Consider the following 26,071-nt stretch of genomic DNA (forward strand, 5'->3'; position numbering starts at 1 on the left):
TAATATCCAACAGAAAATTTAAAAATAAAAAACAAATTAAATAAACATTTCCTGATTGTCACTAGTGCCTAAAATGCACTGAAAAAAATAGAAATTAAAAAAAGGCTTGAATTAAGCGATCTCGCATCGCAGTTTCCGCATCAAAATTTGCATTTTGCGCATCAGAAAACACATTGAAAAGCAAAACTGCAACTTCGGTTTACCACGGAGACAGTCGCGAAGACTGGCTTTTTTTTTTTTTTTTTTTTAACCGTCACAAGGACACAATAATGCAACCATAACAGTACATACAGTGTGCTTTTTGCTCAGTCTAGTCACTGTGTGATTTGATGATTTGATGATCTGTAAGTGGCAAAACTTTGAGTCAAGTCGGTAAAAAAACGTGTCAAATGTGGCCAGAGAGGAATAAGAGTAAAATGGATTTTCATCATGTACCCATACAGAGGAGGGTTTAGGTGAAGGGAGATATTTTTATCTCTCTAGGTTTCTTCATTTTAGTTTCAATAAATTTAACACTTCCGTAACTTGTCATCGTACAAAGAATATTTCTTTTATTCCTAGTCAGCTGGTCTAAGGTCATAAATACACAGCCGTGAACCTAATCTATTAATATGTTACAAAATGCTAAGTGAAGATGCACAAAGGCTGTGGGAAGTTCCCAATGGGAGCGCTTATTTAAAGTGCATATAATATGTGAAACGCCATTATGAACCAAAACAAAGGTTTTGAGCAAACATAACCTCTAATTCAATTAAGATTTGTTAAATTAAACTGTAAAATTGCTTGAGACTTCACTGTTGTGTCAAGATGCCATACAGAACAGGGGAAACTCAAACTTCAACTTTTTCTCAAGTTCAGCACTTCATTTGAACACGTATAACTTTCTCTTTTTATTGACTTGCTCTTATTTATTATTATAAAAATTTGATATCATGGCAGGTCTAAACACATAATATATTGATAGAGAGCAAGAGCAATGGACACAAATATTGTGCAAATAGTATAAAAGAATAATGATAGAAGAGTAATAACTGTAATAAAAATCTACAATATAGCGGAACAGTGAAGCAAGAAACCGCGATGTAGCAGAGGATTACAGTATCTGTATTCCATGATGATAAATTGCAGGGACTCATTGTTCCAGGGCTGGGACTCATTGTTTCCATGACATGTGCAACCTGGGGCTCACATAGTCTCAAGTGTAAAATGATCTATGCATGATTATTAATTTAAAGAAATAACTGAACACACCAAAGAATCTCTGCCTTGCATAGAAAAAAGTTTTTTTTAATCCCATTATGTAGGACATATAAGGATTTACATCACATGTGTTAATTTGTTGCATCATATTTTTTAAAAATATATTGAGTTTGGCTTTATAACTTTACACTGACACTGTAAGTGGTGACCGTCAGATCCACACTCCCCTCGTGAAACTCAACGTCTGCTCCTGACCTCTGCATACTTGTTTCGCCATCAGCACACACACGACAAGTCCCATTTCAGCTGTGCCTGCAGGTCACCCCCCCCCCCCCGCCCCCCCAGCACACACACACACACACACACACACTGATTGATACACACACCTCTTCAATCATGTAGATACCTTCTAACTATTAAGGGACTATGTGGCATTTTCATTAGGGCGAAGCTGTGTGTGCGTTCATGTGTTAGTGTAATCCCCCTCCGGCAAAGTGTAACATGAAAGCTGTAAATAGTTGCGAATACAACGTAGCTCCTCAGTCCATCAGACATAAGGTGAGGAAGTCGCCACAGGCTAAAAGTCTGCCTTACTTTCTGACTCGTTGAGACGTTTCGATGTTCTTTTCATTTCAAATCTTAGAGATGGGAAGTGTGTCACGTCTTGAGGTCCTTGACCTACATGCAGAATAGTATCTGTGCTTGTTCACTACAGCAACAAATCCAGCCAGATTTACGACCCCGCCCATGGTCGATTAGTTTGATTGTAATTAATTTAATTTTTGGTTTATTTTATTTAGATGTTAATTTAGCATTCAATTGATCTTTTTTACAGTATGTGTGACTTTATGCATGCGTGATTGGTATTTACGTATATATACACGCAGTTCTGAGGACCCAGGTTCAATCCCTGGCCCCGCTTGTGTGGTGTTTGCATGTTCTCCCCGTGCCTGCGTGGGTTTTCTCCAGGCACTCCGGTTTCCTCCCACATCCCAAAACCATGCATCAATTGGAGACTCTAAATCGCCCGTAAGTGTGACTGTGAGTGCGAATGGTTGTTTGTTTCTTTGTGCCCTGCGATTGGCTGGCAACCACAATTGAAGTTGAACTTATTGTAATAATAATAACAATAATAATTATTATTATTACTGTTATTATTATAATAATACATATTATTTTATATTATTATTTAATTATTTAACTTATTGAACAAAATGAGGATTTAATTTTATATTTAACTTAAATAAATGTTATTATGTCTACTGTCTACTGACTATAACGATCCAGAAGGGTAACAAAAATATTAGAAAATTATTTTTTCTAGAAAATAGAATTTAATTAAATTAAATTTAACAATATGGGTCATTTAAAGTGTATATTTATATATATATAGTACAGTATTATTTTTGTTTATTATCGCTTAGCCTCCATTAATGTCAAATGTTTCTTGGTTCTCATTTTGCTTAATAAATGTATTTGATGCAGCTTTTTGGACAATGGATGGCCTTTTCTTGAGTCGGTGTCTAGCCCAGCTCTCGTTCTGCAGAGGGTTCAGGGTCTTTCAGAAGGGTCCGAGGTCAGGGGGTTGGGGTTGGGGGGGGGGGGGGCGGGGGGGCGTCATGTGATCACTAAAAACTAGTATAGGAATGCACTTCCTCCAAGACTCCAGACTCCATGGCCACAGACAGTGCAGGGCCTGGAAGTTGAGTGCTATCCATGGGATCCCCTTTCAAAGACGCCCCCTCCCCCCCAGCCCCCCGCATCAGCTTGTCCCCCCAAGCCAATCTCTCCTAAAATCACCTCAAGGCTGCTATTCTTCTTCCTCTTCATCATAATTTCTTCACCTTTTCCTCCCTCTTGTCACACAACTTTGATCCTTTCTTTCAGCTGGCCTGATTTATTGAGGGTACGGCGTCGTAATGTATGCCCCGCAGGTTATTCTTATCCACTCTCATGTGGCGTGTGGCCCGGCCAACTTGTCACTGAGACCCCGCTTGAATCTGCGCTATGTACATAAATCATCTTTCGTTGATAATCATACTCTGTTATTTATATTAAAATTTTATAAATATTATAGTAAGTACAGTAAGAAAACAAATCTTAAACTTTGTCTATCACAAATTGTCGATGGTCTGAGGCTCGGAGAACACAATACAAATACATACATCCATCCATACATCCGAGCCACTTATCCGCACAAGGGTCGGGGGAGTGCTGGAGCCTATCTCAGCTATCAACGGGCAGGAGGCGGGGTACACCCTGAACTGGTTGCCAGCCGATCGCAGGGCACATATAAACAAACAACCATTCAGAATCAGAATCATCTTTATTTGCCAAGTATGTCCAAAATCCACACAAGGAATTAGTACGACAGCTCTTAGCTCTAGTACGACAACAGTCAATTGACAGAGAACACTTTTGAGACATAAAGACATTGTCAAAGAACAGTCACTGAGCAATAAAGGGTTGCTTGTTATCTGGTAATGTCGGTACATTATTTTTTTTTGTGACAATTTTTCAATTCACACTCACATTCACACCTACGGCAATTTAGAGTCTTCAATGAACCTAGCGTGCATGTTTTTGGGATGTGGGAAGAAACCCGGAGTAACCGGAGAAAACCCACGCAGGCACAGGGAGAACATGCAAACTCCACACAGGCGGGGCTGGGAATCGAACACCGGTCCTCAGAACTGTGAGGTGGACGCTCTAACCAGTCGACTACCGTGCCGCGCTACAAATACATAAAACCACATAAGCCTAAAAAAATGGTGAAAATACTACTGCATGTTATAAAAAAGAAACACTGCTGTGTGGTCAGTCATTTGTTGCTAGGCAGAGTTTGTAGGGCGCAATCATGAGGGCTCCATAAGCAAATGAAAACTCCTGTATATGGACTGTGACACAATTTTATCCACATTCATTTCACAATTCCAAACCTCTGATCTTGTAAATGAGGCAATATAGATTCCTGCTACTGTCTCACATGTGCTCAGTCGCTTGTTGCTAGGCAGACTTTGTAGGGCGCTTTCATGACAGTCCCATATGCCAATGAAAAAAATTGCCCTAAGAACCCGCTCAGGGCTAACAGCGTAATGCGCCTGTACAGCATTTTTGCAGGAACAGGAACACACACATTAGGAAATTATTCCAAAATCAGCACTACATGAGGCAAATATATCCACATTGATTTCAAATTTCTGAACGTCTGATCTAGCAGATGAAGTAGTGTAGATGCCTGTTCCTGTCTTACATTTGCTCAGTTGTGTGTTGTGAGGCAGAGTTCGTACGCCAATGAAAAAACATTGCTGCTCGACAGAAAGCCAGCCAGCAGGAACAGAAATAGAAAGACGCGTATTAAGGAAAGCACTCCTAAAACAGCAACATAAGAAATATGGACTTAATCATGACTTCCTCACTAGTCAATGAAAAAAAATGGCAGAGGAAAACCACACCCACAAAGGCCTGATAACATCAGCAGGAACAGGAAAGGGAAGATGTGAAAGATGTGAATTAAGCCCAAAAGCCGCACTGTAAAGGACCATGGGACAAATGCATCTACATTAATTTAGCATTTCCAATTAAGTGATTTATCATATTAGGCAATCTCAATCCCTGTCACTGTTCCTGTCCCACCTTTTCTTAGCCGCCTGTTGCTAAGCAGAGTTCCTAGGGCACAATCAAAACAAACAAACAAACAAACAAACAAACTGAAAGTCATCAGGAACAGGACGACCCTTTCAACAGAAACCCGTCCAAAAACAGCACTACAAGGACTTCTCGGCAAATGCCTCCACATTCACATTTCAGTAGTTCTATAATATATACGTATTACTAAACACTCCAAACTAGTAAAGCATACTATGTGATTAATGGAGGAAACATTACGATATAATGGCGACGGCTGTCATTGGATCAAGTTTTCTTGGACATTGTCGCTCGTCCTTTCATCGCTGGTGTGAACGTCAGCGCTCCACATTGACCTCAATATCCTCCCACAGGCTAAAGTACACTGTGGTGTCAATATATAGTGGTGGGTGAGTTGACATCGAAGGATGCTGCTGCAGGGAAAACTGTCACATATACGAAAATGTGAGACACTTGAAATTAAAGAACCCTCAGTAGAAATCTGACCGTAACATAACAACCTCAAAATCATGTCGATGTGCCTACACTGGCTTTCGATGAGGAGAGATGGAGACCCCAGGACACACAATAATAACATGAATTTAAAATAATAGGACACCTCTCATGCTGTGTTAGCCTGAGCAGTTTGGCCTCAAACTAAAAATTAATATCATAGCACTGCTGTTAAAAACCTTGTTGTGCAAGAAAAGGATCAGATGTAGCATCCACATAGGAGGGGGGAAATGAATACTAAAGTTGAAATATGTCAAATTGAGCTGTGACCTTCTGAATTGCTGATGGGTCATTGCTTTAATTGGGTAAATAGCACATCTGTTGCCCTGGAGATACAGGATCACCCACTGTTAATTATTTTTAGAAACAATACTTACGGTGTACTGGTGGACCAGCCAGGAAACATGTTGTGTTAGAGTTAGCATCAGTACTAGCAAGACTCTTCAGAGTTGTGTGTAGTGGGTGTACAAACTATCAGACACTAAAATGTTTACAACATGACAGGTGACAATGAAATGTGCTTCTTTGAGTATTAAAGCATAATAATTTGACCTTAGATAATTATCACTCATGCTTTGGTTTGTTTGCAGTAACGAGAATGTCATTGTCATGGTATGGCGACCCCTGATTTCTCTATTTTAGAGGCCTAATATTGGTGGACCAGCCAGGACACATTTCATGTTATGTCAGCATTGGTGCTAAAGTAAGTGTTTATGTTCAAGGCAATGGCAGTTGAGCGTTAAAGCTACAATATGTAACTATTACTATAATAATAATAATTAATATACTAACTTAAATAATATATTCACAAGCACATTGATGCTACACTAGCTTGGTTTGATGGCATCTCTTGTTGCTACAGCAACCATAGATTAGCTTCTTGAGAGATTTTTTTTAATTAGTGGACCAAGCAGGACATCTCTAACATTGTTTAAGCATCAGTGCTAATGTTATCAGCTGGACTTGTGTTCTGCGCTAATGTGTGATTATTTTGATACACTTGCTGTAATACTGACAATTTATCAATTAGCATTTTAGCCCAGCGTGCTAACAAGCTAACTAATTAGCGAGTTCCACGAGTCGGGCATTATTGCTGGAAACTCGTGGGAATTCTGTCACCGGGATGGTCAGCTTCAACTCAGGGGGTCGCGTGAAATACCTCAAAAGAAGTCACAGGAAAAAGGGAGAACCTTCTTCAGGAAAACAAAAATGTGGCCCACCCACACCGTGGGGAGGGGGGGTACAGCTGTCACTCCACATTGCAGTTGCACTGGAACGGGACCAGAGTTTTGGTGATTTTACTGATTGACGGACACTTGTTGCTAGGGCAGAGTTTGGGGGCCTCAATCAAAAGTGCCCCATAAAGCAATATTGAAATGCCAGTGGAGCTACAGGGATGAAATGTGGCTTTTGAGGAAGTGGTAACCCCCCCCCCCCCCCCCCCCCCCCCCCAGTCATCCTCCCCAGTCACATAACATAATGGCTGTGGCCTCCTTCAATGCCCATTTTACTGTGGGTACACGCTTGAGATGCTTGCTCTTTGTCTATCGTGTCCACTTGACACAATGAAGACCAAGTCCATCCTATTTTTGAAGTACTGGACAAGAAAAAAGTCTTAGGCTACTACGAGCTTGGAGTTTATTATTGTAAAATGACACCTTTTTCCTGTAAATGTAAGCCTTTGTTCTTGGAAACTTTTGCTTTCTTTCTAGGGAAAAATTAAGGCCTTTTTCTCGTAAAATTATGCATTTTCTCTTTGGAGATTATGCTGTCTTTCTTGTAGAATTATGCTTCTTTTTCTGGTAAAATATTTTTTTTCTTGAAAAATTAAGCATTTTTTTCTTGTATAACTAAACTACTTTTCTTTGAAAACTACACAATTTTTATTGTCAAATGACATCTTTTCTCTTGTCAAAAATTAAAAATTCTGCCCTTTTTTTATGGATTAAAACTTGCGGCACGGTAGAAACTGGTTAGAGCGTCTGCTTCACAGTTCTGGGGACCGGGGTTCAAATCCCACCCCGCCTGTGTGGAGTTTGCATGTTCTCCCTGTGCCTGCGTGGGTTTTCTCCGGGCACTGCGGTTTCCTCCCGCATCCCAAAAACATGCATAGTAGGTTAATTGAAGACTCTAAATTGCCCGTAGGTGTCAATGTGAGTGCGAATGGTTGTTTGTTTATGTGTGCCCTGCGATTGGCTGGCAACCAGTTCAGGGTGTACCCCGCCTCCTGCCCGATGATAGTTGGGATAGGCTCCAGCACTCCCGCGACCCTTGTGAGGATATGCGGCTCAGATAATGGATGGATGGATGAATTAAAACTTTTTATTACTACTTTTTCTTGTAAAATCGCCCCTTTTTGCTTGTCAGACTGTTTATTTATTTTATTACAAATTTCTTCTTGTAAGATTACACACTTTCATGTAAAATGACACTTACATTTTCAAATGTTTCTCTAATATATCGACTTAATTCTCATATTATTATTCGTACTATTTTTTTTAATCCTGTCTATTTTCGTAATTCAATATTAATGACATGTTTGTGTTTACTTTGAATATCACAATTCATGGTAATTATTGGGGGGGGGGGGGAGTCTTTATTTGTGATATTTGTTTTATTATCACAATTTTACAATGTTACTATTGTAACGTGACAACCCTCTTTTTGTAATTCTATGACTTTATTCTCCAATTATTAGAACTTTTTTAAAATTACTTTTTTTCTAATCAGAATATTACAGTGGGATTCTTCTACAATGGAGACTTTTTTCCCCTCATATTCTTTCTACTTCATTCTGGTAAATGTATTAATTGTTTTGTAATGTTACGACTTTGCTGTCGCAACTTTTCAAAAAGTCTGTCAAAACAAAGATTATATGGGGTAGAATGGCCAAAACATATACTATCAAGTATAGTAAGTAAAAGTACTATAGTTTTCCATCTTCTTTCCGCTAAGATCTTGCAGTAACCTCAGTGTTGCTCCTCAGTCCCTCACTGGTTCAACAGGTCCGTCAGCGTGAGCAGCGATGCGCAACTAAAGCGAGACGACCCCCACCTAACCTCGCTGAGCCAAAGACGCCGCTGATCATGACCCATTTCACATCAAAAGTAGCGGGTCATCCAGCTCGTCACCTTACCTTTTTTATTTTTTTATGCCGAGGAACCAATAATCTTAAATATCTCCGAGCCTGTCAGTCAGGAGGGGTAAGGGATTACCTCCCGTAGATGTGTGTTTTCTCTCAAAAAGTTAAGCCCTGTAGCTGTAACCAAAACTACAACAATAGCTTCAGAAATTAATGAGAAAAAAAATCATAGAATTGCGAGAATTAGGTTGAACCATTACGAGAACCAAGTCTTAATATTACAATAATGAAATTGTAAAATTTGAAATTAAAATTAAAAATTCAAATTTTATGCTGATCAAGCTGAATAAGTAATGTAAATATGAGAATTGAGTTGTAATATTATGATAAAGTTGTAACATTAACAGAAAAAAATGGTAATTTTATAAGATCTGGGTAAGAATATTACTTGAGTAATAGTCAGAATTACGAGGTTGAAAACTAAATACTGTGAAAAAAGTCTAAGTTTACAACACAAAAGGCAACATTTTAGAGGAATAAAGTCTGTTATTTCGACAACGAAATTCTCATATGAGAAATAAAGTCACAGAATTATTAGAATAAAGTCACAGAAAATGTTGTAATATTAATGTGGTAAAATTACAGCAAAAAATTATCCTTTTAAAAGAATCAAGCCATAACATTTAAACATAAAAAGTTGTAAATTCTGAACATGAATGCAAAATATTACCAAAAAAAGGTATTTATTTTTCCGGGAATTCAATTGAATTAAGAGTCAAAATAAAGCTAAACTTTTTGACAACTCGTAATACTGCCAGAATGGAAGTCATACAACTATTATAATCAAGTTGAAATATATTCTTTTTAAATATTTGGATTCTAAGTCCGTCAATGGCAGTGAATGAGTTAGTGGAATTTCCATTCATTTAAATGGGGATAAATGATTTGAAATACACGTTTTGATTTCCGAGCACGGTTAAAGAACAAATTTAACTTGTGATGGCCTACCACTTTGCATGGTACCCTTTCTAAACGTAGGTTGGACTTAACCTTTATTGTGCAAAGTCGACACATTACCCGAGCTGTAGACACGGAGGATCTCAAGCGTGTACCCGCAGTAATACGGACGGTAGAAATTAATGCCACGTGACTGGTCTTAGATCGGATGTATGGGCTTGGCGGAGTGGTTCATGAGAGACGCTGCCTCAGACCAGATAAGGAAACGTTTTAAGTGATCATGTTACCATCACAAAATGCCCTTTTAGAACTCTAAGTTTGCGCCTCAGTAGCCTCGCATGCCAGCTAATAGATTGCTTGCTGTGCTTTTCATCCTCCAGGTGGAAATAAACTCAAGCCTCAGCCATTCCGGCTCAACTGGGCCTGGATCTCCCTGGAGACGGAGTACTACCTGGTGGACGAGGATGCTAAGTTCCTGGAGGTGACACTCAAACGACGAGGATACTTGGGAGAGACGTCGTTTGTCAGTGAGTTTCCCTAACCCTAACACTTTTCACAATGAAGTTGAAATAGTATGAGAACAAAAACTAAATTTTACAAGAATTAAGTTGAGGAAGGCAAAAGTCATGCAATAATGAGAATCAAGTTGACATTAGGAAGAAAACAAAACCTTTTAGAAGAAGAACAGAGTTTAAATTTTTCAACAATAACATAATATTTTCAGAAAAAAAGTCATGGCATTATGTTAAGACTGTTTAGAGAAAAAAAATATCATAAAATTACATCAATAAAGTACAAATATTAATAATGAGAAAAAAAGTTAACAAGAAGCATGCCACACTTTCACAAGAAAAAGTTGTAGAATTATGAGAATTAAGTCAAAACTGTATGACAAAAGCAGTCTTCCTTTTACAAGGAGAAAATGCATAATTTTAGAAGAATAAATTCCTAACTTTTTGACAATGCAATTGTAATATTACAAGAAATAAAGTCAAAGAATTAGGACAATAACATTAAAATATTAGGAGAAAAGTCTTGTAATTAGTTGTAATATTATGACTACAAAAGCGTAATTTTAGGAGAATCAAGCCATAATAGTCAGAAAAAACATATTTTACTTTCATAATAAATACATAATTTCAGAAAAATTAAGTCATAACGTCTCGACAATAAAATTGTAATATTACGAGAAAAGAAATTATGAGAATCAAGTCTAATAAGCGGTACAGAAAATGGATGGAAGTCTAAATATATTTTTTTACACAACAGAAACCCGGTCTTCGACCAGGATTGACCAGAGTCCAGCCAAAACCTGAATCTTGACTCATTCCGAACTCCCCAATCTATTCCCCTCTAGGCATCGCGACCAAGGACGGTACGGCCGAGAAGGACAAGGACTTCCGGGGAAAATCCCAGAAGCAGGTCCAGTTCAACCCGGGCCAGACCACGGCATCCTGGACGGTGAAGATCTTCACCGACCAGGAGTTTGAAACATCGGAAACTTTCAAGATCCAGCTCTCTGACCCGGTGATGGCCGTGCTGGAGTTCCCAGACGTCGCCACCGTAGAGATCGTGGACCCGGGAGACGGTAATATATCGGCGATAGCGTGAACCCCTGTTTATCGTGGTGGATACATGCAGACCCACTCGTGAAAATCTGCGATATAGAGTCCATATAGTTTTACCCCTGCCATATACTTTAAACATATGTCAACATAACACACACCAACTTATAAAAAACACACTTCTTAAAGAACTTCTTAGAGCCTGTTTTCATTCTTGCTGTCAAGAAATGGGAGATTTCGTGTAACATCACTGAGGAAATGAAAGGAAGAGTCTCCCTCGCAGTTTTACGAACACAAAGTGTGCTTGCTTCAAGCTTATTGGTCACCCCCCGTTGAAGTTTACAGTAAAACTGACACATAAAACAAAATCGAAAGAAACATTTTACATTTAAACACCAAAATGTTAAAGCAAACCGTATAATTTTATCTAAGAAAAGTCAGCCAGCTTAATGCCAATATATAAGGCAAAATGTCATCGACGAGCTTACAGAAATTAGCATTGATGTTACCGTGATTATAAATCTTCAAACAACTGCTATTTTAACACACGAGGAGCAGCGACACATAGAAACAGAACGTACAAGAGAGACTTAAACATTGTACATTTAATCAATAAAAATGATCAACCAAACCATATAATAACGAAAGTCCGCTAGCTTAATGCTCACACATAATACGAAATGCCATAGACGGGCTAATGGAAATTAGCATTGATGTAATGGTGATTTTAAACCTTCAAACAATTGCTACTTTAACACATAGAGCGGCAACACAAATATCAGGCACATATTCTATGCTCTGTGGAAATAATGACAATTACTGTAGCTTAGTAGGGGACCACCTCTGCCTCTTCTGCTTGCTCTTAATTACGCAGCTCAATGCTCCCCCGCATTGTCGCTGCACAAATGCAGTACTATATCGAAGACGAGCAACTCTCAATTTGGACTTGGCTGTATCCTGGAAAAGCCCATTACAAAAACAATCGCTTAAAAATCGCCGCTATAGCAGGAGCACAAACGATGAGCTGCGATACAGCGGGGGGAACGCTGTACCGTACATGTCTTTTGAGAGACACAAAACTGGTAATGATTTGTCCTTGGAAAAAACAGAGTCAACCGTGTTCATCCCACAAGCCGAGTTCCAAATCGAGGAGGACGTCGGAGAGCTACTGGTGCCGGTCCGACGGTCCGGAGATGCCAGTCGCGAACTCATGGTCGTCTGCTCCACGCAGCAAGGTAACATGAAAATTGACTTTATTCGTCCACAGTTACAACTGTAGTCGAGTAAGTTTACAATTAAATTGTTGTCTCGAAAAGATAATTGTGTTATTATTATTATTTAATTCCCCTAAAATCCCCACTTTTTTATGGTATTTAGCCATATGTTCTCATATTGGACCGACTTCATTGTTGGAAAACTCCAATTTAAACCTGCTGATTCTACGAGTATTGTATCGTAATTCTACACTTGTCTTAGTATTACAAATGTATTTTCTATATTGATATTCTATATTACCTTATTCACAAAAATTCTGATTTTTTTTTCTTGTAAAATTACAATGAAAGATATTCCTTGAAATTGGATAACTTTATTACAGTAATATTAAGACTTTTTTTCCAGTCATCCTACAACTGGATTCTCGGAATGGGATGATCTTTTTTTCCCCCATAAAATGTCTGCTCACAATTCTACTTTTTTTTTTTTTAAACAACTTAAAGCTAGTAAAATTCCACTTGCATTTTTTTTTGCCATTCTACGACTTTATTTTTCTAATATTTTGACCTAATTGTTTTTTCTAATATCACAACTATATTTTCTGTACTGACATCATTATTATTCTCATCAAATGGCAACTCTTGTATATTATTATTATACGTTAACTTGATTCAAGTAATATTAGGACTTTTTCCACAAAGTATTACGACTTGATTCTCTAAATGGAACGACTTTTGTTTGTTTCCCAAAAACACGACGCGAATTCTACAACGTTCAGACTTTTTTCTCGTAGTATTACGATTCAATTCTCTTAATGTTTTTTGCCACTTAATTTCTACGGCATTTTCCTCACAATTCAATAACTTTATTCTTCTAACATTATGACTTAATTTTCATAAAATTCCAACCTTTTTTCTAGTATTACAACTACACTTTCGATATTGACTTCATTTTCGTAATCTCATGCCTTTATTCTCATAAAATGGCAACTCAGTAATTTAATTCAATTAATACTACAACATGTTGTTATCGTATTATGACTTAATTCCCCGAATGGAACAACTTTTATTTTTTACGAAAATACAGTACGACTTCAATCATATGGCGGTCAGACTTTTTTCTTGTAGTATTACAACTCAATTCTCTTAATGTTATGACTTTATTCTAATAAAATAACTCATAATTCTGCGATATGTCCTCATAATTAGGGAAACATAATAATCTATGACTTAATTCTGCTAAATTTCCGCCATTTAACAACCGTACATTTCACAGACTTTTATAATCAAAATCCTGCGACTTGAATTGTAAATTGTAATTCTTGCCTTCTCCACCAATGGTGTCCATTCCATATGTTGATTTCTGCAACAAATTCTAATTGAAATAATACAGAATATATTTCTAATATCTAATTGTTCATCTCCCCCCCCAAGGTACGGCCACGGGCACCATCCCTAGCTCCGTGCTGTCTTACTCGGATTACATCACGCGGGCCGAGGACCACACAAGTCTGCTGCGTTTCGACAAGGACGAGCGTGAGAAGCTCTGCCGCATCATCATCATCGACGACTCGCTGTACGAGGACGAGGAGAGCTTCAACGTCACCCTTAGCATGCCCATGGGGGGCCGGGTGGGCGCCTCCTTCCCCAACGCCAAGGTCACCATCCTGGCCGACAGCGACGACGGTGAGTGTCCAGATCGGAATGATTTGCGTGTTACGCCAACTGGTACGGTTCAGCTTGGTTCTCCATGATTATGGTTGTGACAATAAACCCGAGACGCTGTTCCATTCCTGTTGTGGAATGACGATTCTCTTGTTGCCCAATCAGCAGACTGCATATTGTATAGCTCCACCTTCGAGGGATCAAAACTTCTAGAATTTTTTTTCTTTTTTTTTTCTTTTAATCAAAGATAAAAAATGTACTCACTTTTTTTTTTTAAAGACAAAACAGTGAAAAATGACTTCACACTATGTAGCTGGAGCGTGACGAGAACCTAGTATGTCGGGTGCATGTATGTGATCCTATGAAGCAACTTGAATCCCGTAATTCTAAAATGTAATGATATTTTCTCGCAGTTCGATGAGAAAATACTAAGTTACAACTTAAATCTCAGAACTCTGATAGTTTCTCATAATTCGATACATTTATCCTTGGGAAACTGCAACTTAAATCTCATAAAATTTCACACTTTTTTTCCTCATAGATTTAATTAAATTCCTGTAATAAAAGTTTTTAGTAAGTGACTTTTAAAACAAAAATTTTTTCCCCTGACTTTTCTCCTATTAGCAAAGAGAAACTTTACAAATGACTTCACACTATGCGGCTCGAGCATGACGAGAACTTTGTACAGGGAGCGCCCGTGATCCTATGAAGCTCCTGTTTTGCTATTTCGGGATCCAGACGTGATTAATGAGCCCAAAAGGTGCATGGCGACCAGAAGCTACCGCAAAACCCCAGGTTATTTCCATTCCCTAACGGCTTGACGCTATTTCACAGCTACCGCTTTCACGCGCGTTCTGCCTGTCGGAACAAGATAAGAATAGACAGGCGCTTATGTTGGATTTCAGTAACTTACAAGCGTGCTCGCGTGAACTCATCGGCACTGTGGGGAAAACAGAGGGCATCCTTCTGTCTGCAGCAGGTGCTGCAGAGAGGAGCTATTGTGCTGGGAAACCACATGACTGGCATGTTTTCAAGTCCCAGAAGGGACACACTGACAAGGAAAAGAAACAGCATATTTTGACTTCATTCTCATCATATTATGACTTCTCTTAAGATTTTTTTTTTTTTTTTTTGTCGGATTGTTTTGACCTACTTCTAAAAGAAAGCAAAAAAAATGTCAGGGAATGTGTACTAGTATACTAGAACAGCTGAACTTTACTTTCACTTTCCCTCTCAAAAATTGTTCTCAATTGGCTTGCACAGGTTATAGGTCACATTAATGGTCGAAAACGTTTTGAAATGATTTATCTTGATCGAAAAAAAATTACATCAGAAATACCTGGCATTCCAACAGTGGCAGACATTTTACATCCACCGTATGTATTTTTTTTCTTGTAAAACTATTAAGTTTTTTCCTTGTAGTTTGACATCGTTCGAGTAATTCGATTGTTTTCTTCCTTATTCTCGTAGTATTCTCCTAAAATTTTGACATTATTCTTGTAATATTGCAACTTAACTTATCTTTAAGTAAGGCGATGACTTGATTCTTGGAAAATCTTTACATTTCCCCTGTAATATGAGATGTCGTAATGTTTGTATCTAAACGTGTATTTTTTCTTGTAAAACAATTTCTTTTTCTTTGTAATTTGACTTGATTCTTGCAAATTCTAATATATTCTCCGAAACTATTCTCCAACAGTAAGACATTATCCTTGTAATATTGCAACTGAATTCTCATACATGATGATATTTTCCAAGTCACTTTGCGGCTTTAATCTCGTAACAATGATCTTTACATTTTATTTGCCGTAATATAACATTTTGTTGCAGTAATGTTTTGGCTATCTTCTTTTGAAATGATTTCTCTTTTTTTTTCTTCTTGTAAAACTACGCTCTTTTTTCCTCAGTGTTAAAACTTTTTTTCCCCTTCGTAATGTTACATTTTTGTATGTTGTTAGGGTACTACTTTTCATACAATGGTGTTTTTTTTTTTGTTTTGTTTTGTTTTTTGGTAAGATTACGACTTGATTCCCATAAATGGATGCCTATATTCTCTTAATATTTTTGTTGTATGGTCTTCATACTCTTAGCCTCTCAATATTATTTAGTGGCACGTTTTGTGCTGTAGATGGGAGACTTTCTGTTTTAAATCACCAAGCTGACTTACAGACGCACTAAACATGAAAAATTCCTCCTTTTGTGTACATGTCTTCTTCCATTCACCCTCGCTAATCTCCTGCATTCGCTAATGGGTTTTCCGCACCAGTGTCCCTCCCATGCAATTTTCCTGCGGGGGGCCACAATGGAACTTTACGTATAAATTCCCAAGAGACAAGAGAAGACCCCCGGCTATTGCGGTCGGGCCCCTTGGTGGCGTCCCTGGGCCTAACAGCCCACCATAAATAAATGAGATCGAGAGTTGTATACGTTGACTTGGACTCTCGCCAGATTCCATTGTTGCACCGTTTATGTGCTTCTTCCTCCTGTTGACTTTAAAGAGCTAGACGCTGCTAAATGACACTCGGCCAGAAATATGTCCCACGTGTCTTCTGGAGCATCACTTCACTTGGGACCAGAAGTCTAATTTATTGTGCATTTTCAGCTCAAGAATCAAGAATTTAACATAAAACGCGAGCTTATTTCAGCTAAAAATGCACGTGCGCCTGCAGCAAAGGTCATACCCTGACCCCAATTTGGTTTTCTCCTTAAATTACAAATGTATTCTTGTAATATAGCTCAATTGTGTTCTTTTAATGTTACTCCATTTTCTTCAAAATCGCTTCTCGTAAACTAAAACTTATTTTTCGCAATACATCACAATTTTATTTTCGAAATATTATGACATGACTTTGGTTAAGTTACAAATTTTATTCTCGTCAACTTCCACTTTTTTAAAATTTCTTCTTTCTCCAAAATACTCTCAAAAATTTCTCGTAGTATTATATGATCTTATTCTCATAATATTACAAATATGACAACTTAATTCCCTTTTTCCTTGTAGTTTATTCTTGCAACATTTGTTTCCCCCCCTATGCAATATGAGGATTTTATTCTTTAAAGGTAAGAAAGTTTTGGCAATATGACATTTGGACTTCTAAAATTTTCTCATCATTTCTAAAATATATATTTTTTTAAATTTGGACTTTTTTCGTGGGAAAATATATTGTTGCCACGACTTTATTCCCGCAATTCTGACTGTATGAATTTGACCTTGTAATGTTTTAACTTCTTTTCATTAAAAAAACAAAACAAAAACAAAAAAATTGCAGTTTTTCTTATAGTACAACTTTCATTTAAAAAATCTCATAGAATGACTCTCTCGTGATTTTTCTCTTGTAAACTTATAACACTTCTTCCTCATAATATTATAATTATTTCTGTAATATGACTATTTTCCAAATGTTACACCTCCATTTTCCTAAAATCGCAACTTTTTCGCAAACGCTAGTAAAATTCTAAAACTTTCTTTAATATGCCATCTTAATTCTCATTAAATTACAGACTTTAAAAACCTAACATTACAACTTCTTATATTGTAAATTACAACTTTATTCTTGTAAGTCTAACATAACTGTTATACTGTTTTGTTTCTTGTAATTTTATGACTATTTTTTAAATTTTCTGATTTTATTCTCATCATTCTGACTTTATTTTAGAACATTAATACTTTTTTCTCTTCAAATTACAACTTTAGTGGCAAACTCGTAAGCCTTTGTTGCAACTCATAACATTTCTTCTAATATGAATTCATTTGTGCAATCTTCTTTTAAATTTACAACTCAAGAAAAATTATAATTTCCTTGAAAAATCACAATTTTCCTCTACTTAATTTAAAGACTTTAAAACTCTAAAATTATAACGTTTTTATCGAAAAATTCTGATGTTATTCTTGTGACTCTATGACTTCATTCTCATAATATTACAACATAACATTTTTTTTTTTACTTTTCTGGCTTAACTTTCTTAATTCTGATGTCACTTTTATCACGTTGCTACTATTTTTTGTTTTTACTGGTAAACCTGTAAACCTTTGTTACAACTGTCGTAATATTAATTTGTTCCCATAATTTTTCCCACAAATTTACAAATGCATTCTTTCTAGTAATATTGTGATAAAGTTACATCTTTATGCTCTTAAAATGACAACTTTTTCCTTGTAAACGCATAATCGTTAAACTCTGGAAAAAAAGACTCATCCTGTTACGACTTCATTCTCCTAAAGTCAGGAGCCCGTCATGGTGAAGGGCTATCAGTGGATCTCCTGAGAACATTGATAGTGTGAAGAACATTTGCTTTATACACAAGTGAAGAGTGATGAATTGATGTTCCCGGAGTCGGAATTCTGTAGCTCCCTCCCCCTCGCTGTCGCTAATTAGCTCCTCCGTCATCGGAAAGCAGGATGAACGGCGTTCACTCATGTGTGAAGTACAGTCGCAAGCTTTCTACAGGTATATCGGAAAATGCTCTACAGGGGTATGTGAATTCTGACTTACGACTTCCTGTGCGGAATGAAAACCCCTTGTTTATCTTTACCCTCTACTATCATTATTACTACTACCATGTGACAGCTGCATCGGGGTTCTTATGATTGACAACTCAAAGTGTGAAATGATTCCAAACTTTGGGAATTCTCTGTTTTTTTTTTACCCACTCTTTCCTAATGGATTGTGCGTATTGCTCCATGAATCTGTAATTACATTGGTCAGTATGGAAAAGTGATCATTGTGAAGCTTCGAGGCAGAGATTTTGACGGAAAATCCCTGGGATATAGCGATAAATCCACAACATACTGTAAAATTTGATCCGTACGATTTAAAAAGTTGCAATACAGTTAGAGACTGCGAAAAGTGAACCACGATATGGCGAGGGACGACTGAATTTACTCTTGTCACGGTATGGCTTATTCTCATCATTTTATGACTGGAAAGCGATATAGAAAATGAACAGACGTATAGTTTACAATCAGTAGCCATGACCAATGTTCAAACGACAGTATTTGCTGTGTTTCCGCAGAGCCGTCACTGTACTTCGGGGAGCCCGAGTACATGGTGGAAGAGAGTTTAGGCTACGTGGAGGTCAAGGTGTGGAGGACGGGCACTGATCTCTCCAAGATGGCCACCGTGACCGTTCGCTCCAGGAAGAGTGAGCCCGTCTCGGCTGAAGGTAGCTTTCGACGCAACGCTTTGTGATGTCGCGTTACCGCAAGGACGCTCACGTATTCATGATTTACGCAGCCGGACTGGACTACGTGGGCATCAGCCGAAACCTGGACTTCGCCCCCGGAGTGACCATGCAAACGTTCAGGGTGACCATCCTGGACGACTTAGGCCAACCCGAGCTGGAAGGACCGGAGACCTTCGATCTGGTGCTAAGAATGCCCATGAACGCCGTGCTGGGGGAACCCAGCAAGACCACCATCACCATCAATGACACCACCACGGACGGTAAGTCTGGACTGTGAACCTCCATATTCGCGGGGGTTAGGGACCAAGTCCAGACGTGAATAGTGAAAAATGCAATAATTGACGCCTCCCCACGCCACCTAAAAAGGCGTTTAGAATTGCTTGCATTAAAACTGGTATTCTGGCATGACTCTGTCATGACAACGTTGCTGTTGCCACAGTGCCGAAGGTCCAGTTCAAGGAGAGAAGCTACAAGGTGGACGAGGCCGACGGGGAGGTCAAGGCAACTGTGTACCGCAGTGGAGATACCAGCATCGGGTCCACAGTTCGTTGCTACACGCGACAGGGCACCGCTCAAGTGATGATGGATTACAGCGAGAGACCCAACACCGACATGTCCATCATCACCTTCCTACCAGGTGAGGCCACTTGTTCTGCCAACCAGTGTGCATCTGTACTGCAAAGTATGTGGTGCAATAAAACACCTATTAAATATACCCGATAATATAGTTGGATTTACTTAGGCAATGTTCGTGAGAAGAAAAAAAACATTTTTAAATCACAAACGTGACGACTATAGTACAAGGTATAACATATGGTTTCATATCGTATTACAATTATTGTATTACAACTATCGTTATCACATCGTATTGTATCATATCGTAATGTATCATATCGCATTGTACTGTACTGTATCACATCGTATGGTATCAGATATTAATGAACACATCGCGTTTTTGTATTGCATTATATTGTATCACATCATATAATATTTCAATTGTATCGAAATATTTTGTAGGATTTCAGATTGTAATGGTTTGTAATATATATCATAACATAATGTACTGTATCTTAATGTATTGCATTGTAATGTATCATAGTCGTGTACTGCATTACATCCCATTTATTTAAGGTACCGCATCATATCGTATTCCAATGTATCATACGGCATCGTATTGTAGTGTATGCTATCATTTGGTATTGTAAGGTATCACACCCTATCAAATAAGTCCTTGAACTATGGTTGCAAAAAATCTTATAAAATGTGGTGAAAATGTGGTAACATGGCATTAAGGAGACATTATATTCCGACAATTCTTATAACAGCTAACCCTTATCACTTTAAATTTTATAGCACCTGAAATGAACGCCTCTGTAACCATCCACTTCTATTCGCTAGTAAATATTGGAATTTGATTATCGGAGCATTTTTTTTGACCACGCTAAGACAGAATATTAGTCGAGCCTGAACTAGTTGTCCATGTATTGTTGTCTCCATTGCTTCAAAATACAGTAGCAACTTATACAACGGGACGTTTACTTACCTCCATGTAGGCGAGACGGAAAAGCCCTGCGTGGTCGAGCTGGAGGACGACTCAGTTCATGAGGACGACGAGGAGTTCCGCCTGGTCTTAGGAACACCCAAGAGCAAGTCGCAGTACGGGGCCTCGGTCGGGGAGCAGAAGGAGGCCTTGATCAAAATCACAGATGGCAAAGACAGTAGGTCACCAAAAACTCCGTGGCCCAAACCCTCAACTGGTGGGCTCAATGGTTTCTCTCTCTACTTCCTGATTTTAGAGCCCATCATTCGCTTTTCGGAGATCAAGTATAGCGTACGAGAACCACAGGTGAAAGGTGACATTGCTCTTGTCAAGATCCCCATCCTGCGAGCGGGCGACACCTCCAAGGTGTCAGTGGTGAGGGTGCACACCAAGGATGGTTCGGCAACGTCCGGGGAGGACTACAACCCCCTGTCGGAAGGTGAGACCACCCAACTTGCCGCCTTGTGATGCCACATCACAGTACAAGATCTCGCTCTCCTACTCATGAACAAGTTCATTCCAGATAGCTGTTCATATCTTTAATTATTCCGTTTTTGTTTTGTCATTACATAATGCTTTGGGCCTGTTCTCTCTCTCGCATCTGGCAGATAGCAATTCTTTAAGAGGTCAATTGTGCTTGCTTCAAGCTGTTTATTTGTCACTCGCAGTTGAAGTTTACTGTAAACACAACAGTCGTCCGGTGGGGTCCTGATCGAGGATCGAACCGATGCTGCAGCCCTCACCGGCTTCAGTGTTAACTAGCACTAACCACTAGGCCAAACGAACAAACTGACAAACCTTTGGTCTGTGCCACTCGTAAAGTTGCCGAGCTGTGCAAGATGGCATCTGTTTATCTTAATAACACATGTCAGGAGGTGAAGTCGGAGAACTCGGGGTGCAGGAATATTGCGTCCTACCTTGGTGCTATCTATGGCATTGAAGAGGAGCTGCTAGGTAAATGGGTAAAGGTGCTGTGTGTGCGCCCCAAACCAGAGGTGCATCGCTAATCAGATAACTATATACTATTTTTCCTGCTCATCTAAAAATAGATATAAATACCTTTGTATTTTATTTTTTGTCTTCAAGGAAAGTACGGTAATGTGGTGACCACCGTGCTTGGTGAGGTGCCACCCTAGCACCTTCTATTGACCAGTCACATCTGGTTTTACAGTGAAGTTCAACTGGAAGTGGCGATAAACAGCTTGAAACAAGCACACGTTGCATCTTTTTTGAAGAACTGTTCAGTTATATGCTAAACTTCCTAGCTTTTTAATCACCACTCACTTTGTTAGGACACGTGCTTAAGTGTTGCTTGCAAGACAAAGCAAAAACAAACAAACAAAAAAAAAACATTAATTCATTTAAAAATAATAATAATAATAATAATAATAAAATAAAATCGGCCCAGCGATGGGATGTAACTAAAATAAATAAATAAATCATAAAGTTGGGGCACTCATAAGTCAGGGTATGACTGTATCACGCCGTATTACGCATGTGTTCGCATGTCTGAAATGTTCATACGTTGAATGTTCGTAAGTAGAAGAGTGCCTGTACAAGGGATGAAGGCTGACATTATTTTCCGTAGACGTGGAGTTCAAAGAGGGCGACAAGGAGCATTTCGTGGAGATCGAGATCCTGTATGACGGCGAGCGGGAGATGAGGGAGGCCTTCACAGTGCACATGAAGCCCGATGACAACATGGTGGCAGAGATACAGGTGATGGCGCATAGCTACAAATGCGCAAAAAATAGCCCGGCAACAGCTGGCATTGCTTGTCAGCACTCCGGAACCACTATGCCTTATAAAAAGCTTTGGAATGAGAAAAGCGGTGGGGTGGGCTGCGGGGGGTTAACATCAGATGGAGCTAAAAACAGAATGTAAGAAATAGCCCAACTAAATTGTGACCCAAGTTCCATTCAAGGCCACATAGTCCTTAAAAAAAACATCTGGCGCTACATCACAAGGGTCACAATTATATAATATACAGTAAGTAGCCAGTAATTGGGGCACCTAAATCTAATTTTTGTCATATCGTTTGTCGTATCATAATGTATTGTATCAAAATCTATCGCATCATAATATCATCATAATTATTGTATTGTATCATAAGATATTGCATTCCAATGCAGCCGATAGTAATTATCACATCGTACTATATCACAGTGTTCTGTAATGTATCGCATTGTAGTTACCGTATTGTATTGTACCATATCATATCGACATATCATTTGTAACATATCACATCATATCCTAATATATCGTATCGTAATGTATTTTATTGCAATGTATTGCATCATATCATAACGTAATGCATCACATAATAATGCATCATATGTAGTCCAATTTGATTAAGGTCTGTCTGTCTGTCTTATCTATCTATCATATTGTAATTGTTGTATTCTACCATATCACATATCATTTTGTGTCATATTGTAATGTGTCGCATCAGATTGTATCATATCATAATGTATCCCTATTGTAATGTATGGTTTCACAATATATTGCATCGTAAGGTATCGCATTGCAATATAATTTGGTTTAAATTATTTCTAATCATATTTATTTCAGAATCTAAAAGTTCAAAACAAATGAAAATGCAAAGCAGTTTCTATTCAAATTGCCCAATAGCGGTAGGATCGTCAGTTTTGCCAATAAAAAACAACAGGAATTTCTGTGGCAAAGGAAAACCTAGAAGTCGGAGAAATAACTAGATTATTAGAAGACTACAACCCCACGTAACAACGCAGGTGTAAACTGTGAAACCCGTACTTTTAAAAACTTGAGTTGTTACAGCTAACTTGACGCTGCGAGTAGTTTCTTTGAAGTTGACAACCATCTAACGCTGCCTTGTCTGCTCTCGCTAGATGAACAAAGCCATTGTGTACATCGAGGAGATGGACAGCGTGGCGGACGTCACCTTCCCGGCGGTGCCCAACGTGGTTTCCCTGCTCATGTACGACGACACAGCCAAAACCAAAGACAGCCCCAACCCGGTCAACGGATACCCAGTTGTGTGTGTGACGGTAAGTGTGACGCCCTCTTTGTTTCAGTATCATTTTGAACTCTCCAATTTAGGACGGAAGTACAGTGGTACCTTAGGAGTTTAATTTGTTCCGTGACTGAGCACGTAATCGGCCATCTACTGGCGGCATATATCAACTGAGCGACATACCCCTTCCCGCTGAATGTTCATGAAACTTAGTAAGCATTTAGTGCTTCGTCCGGTGCGGAAGAAGGCTGCGCAAATACCGGATTACCCTCATTATTTCCAAAATTCCCAGAGTTGACGACACAACCTTATTCGATAGTCAAGATATCACTGTCAATGTGTTCCTGTCTTCTAGGCCTGCAACCCTAAATACAACGACTTTGACAAAACCGGTTCCATCTGCTCGGCCGAGAGCATCAATGACACCCTCACCCAGTACCGCTGGCTGGTCAGCGCCCCCACCGGGTCTGACGGCGTGACCAGTCCCATGAGGGAGGTGGACACCAACACCTTCTTTACCAACACTAAATCCATCACCTTGGATTCCATCTACTTCCAAGCAGGCTCCAGGGTCCAGTGCGCCACCAGGGCCTTCAATGCAAACGGCGACGCTGGTCTAGAGCTTTCCAGCCCCATCGTTGCGATCAGCAAGGAGGAAGGTAAGTAGATAGTGTGAAGAACATAGCCTCGGTTGGAGGGCGTCTAGTTATTCAAACTTAACCTATTGGCAGGCATGTGTCAACCGCGGATCCAAGGCACCGTTGGAGCCGAGCCTTTCTCCGCAAAGGTCCGCTACACAGGCCCGGATGACCCGGACTTCCCCAACCTCATCAAACTTACGATCAACATGCCCCATATGGATGGTGAGGGAACACACTCTTGTATGGTGTACCAAAAACAAATACACTTGTCTTCCCTAACAGCAGTGGTTGGAAGTAACAGAAAACAAATACTTTTGTTACTGTATTTCAGTAGGCGGCACAGTGGGCGACTGGTTAGCACATCTGCCTCACAGTTCTGAGAGCCGGTTCTAATCCCGGCCTCACCTGTGTGGAGTATGCATGTTCTCCGTGTACTCCGGTTTCCTCCCACATCCCAAAAAGATGCGTGGTAGGTTGATTGAAGACTCTAAATTGCCTGTAGGTGTGAATGTGAGTGCGAATGGCTGTTTGTTTCTAGGTTTCATATAATGTGGTCTCAATTTTAAAAACATAGTGCAGTTATCATAGAGCCGACACAAGAGATGACATTTAATGGTGAAACTTCAACACGTTCAGTAGTATGAAAATTATATTCACACGTAGCTACGCACAATTTGTACTGTACTTACTAATAGTGGAACGGACTTTTGTCAACATTTTTATGATCGTAATGTAAAGTGATCGTATAGAGCAGACCTATAACGCACCTCTTCAAGCGCCGACTCTTTCCTCATGCCCGCAAACGCCTCCAAACCTTTTTTTATTTTATTTTTTATTTTTTTATTGCCACAACGCTAGCAACGCCACTTCACGTCTGCATTCTGCGGTTGGCATAGTATTTTAGGCGCTACTTTCTGCTCGAGTGCATGAGAGAAAGAAAAAAAAAAAAAAAAAAAGAGACTTTTGCGTGCCTATGAACCGAAACGAAAAGTTCGGACAAATATCATAAACCCACCCCACCCCTAGTTATGTTACTTAGCTGTACTAAAACGTTCACAATCACATCATTTTTTATTTTAATCATCCCAAACCAGTCTATGAAATGTAATTTTTGACCAGCTAGCTAAACTGTTAAATTAGCTTACCTGTCTTTGTGAGTTTTGTAGCGACGGATGAAATTTGACGGCGTTCTTGTGTCTTTAATGTGTGAGTCGCAAAATTTGCAGGTTGCAATCCTCTTTTTTGCAGAGATCATCTACAATATAATCCTTGAATCCAAAATGTGTTATCTTTGGAGCTCCTGCCATCGTTGTTCATGCAGGTGGCTACTTCACACTGGCAAGTGCGCAAAAACACAAACTGCGTTGCCAGGTTGGCGCGAATAAACCCCCAAAACGTTTCTTATTTTAAGAAAAGAAAAAAAAAAAGGCAAACTGTCTCATTCATATTTCCAACTCTAAATTAGATGACTTGTCAAGTCATGTAGTTCAAGTTAAAGTCAAGTCTCGTGGCTACCAAGTCAAAGTCAAGTCTTTCTGAAGTATTTCAGAAAGCAAGTCGCAATTCGTAAAACTGGCAACTCGAGTCGAATCGAGTCAAGTCATTTGACTCGAGTCCCCCCATTTCTGGATGGAGGAATGGGAATCATGGAGCAACACATCTTTGAAGAAACAAGATATTCCCCACTCATTGCCTTATTTAAGAGGATTGTTTGATGTTGTCGGATAGTAGAATGATGTGGAAAATGCATTATTTTGTGCCATCCTATAAACCACCAGCTGGTGGAGTCTAATCTGGAAAACGCATACAGGTAAGGTGTATATTTTCAGTTGTTATCATTAACTAAGATAGCCTATGGGAACATGGTGATTTAATTGGTAAAAAAGAAAAA

The 26,071-nt window shown here is 39.0% G+C and overlaps 1 protein-coding gene across 1 annotated transcript in view; it reads left to right on the forward strand.

The window, feature by feature from the left end:
• The window catches only part of frem3 (Fras1 related extracellular matrix 3), a 42,708-nt gene that overhangs the window by 10,637 nt on the left and 6,000 nt on the right, over window positions 1-26,071 (forward strand). The window contains exons 3-15 of the mRNA XM_061679798.1: window positions 9,760-9,906; window positions 10,737-10,967; window positions 12,054-12,179; window positions 13,593-13,844; window positions 18,837-18,986; window positions 19,058-19,267; window positions 19,447-19,644; window positions 20,561-20,725; window positions 20,804-20,986; window positions 22,136-22,266; window positions 23,415-23,573; window positions 23,895-24,198; window positions 24,271-24,402. Coding sequence (XP_061535782.1) covers window positions 9,760-9,906; window positions 10,737-10,967; window positions 12,054-12,179; window positions 13,593-13,844; window positions 18,837-18,986; window positions 19,058-19,267; window positions 19,447-19,644; window positions 20,561-20,725; window positions 20,804-20,986; window positions 22,136-22,266; window positions 23,415-23,573; window positions 23,895-24,198; window positions 24,271-24,402 — 2,388 coding nt within the window. The remainder of the gene's footprint in view (window positions 1-9,759; window positions 9,907-10,736; window positions 10,968-12,053; window positions 12,180-13,592; window positions 13,845-18,836; window positions 18,987-19,057; window positions 19,268-19,446; window positions 19,645-20,560; window positions 20,726-20,803; window positions 20,987-22,135; window positions 22,267-23,414; window positions 23,574-23,894; window positions 24,199-24,270; window positions 24,403-26,071) is intronic.

This window comes from Phycodurus eques, chromosome 6 (assembly GCF_024500275.1).
Source record: "Phycodurus eques isolate BA_2022a chromosome 6, UOR_Pequ_1.1, whole genome shotgun sequence".
Lineage (NCBI taxonomy): Eukaryota > Metazoa > Chordata > Actinopteri > Syngnathiformes > Syngnathidae > Phycodurus > Phycodurus eques.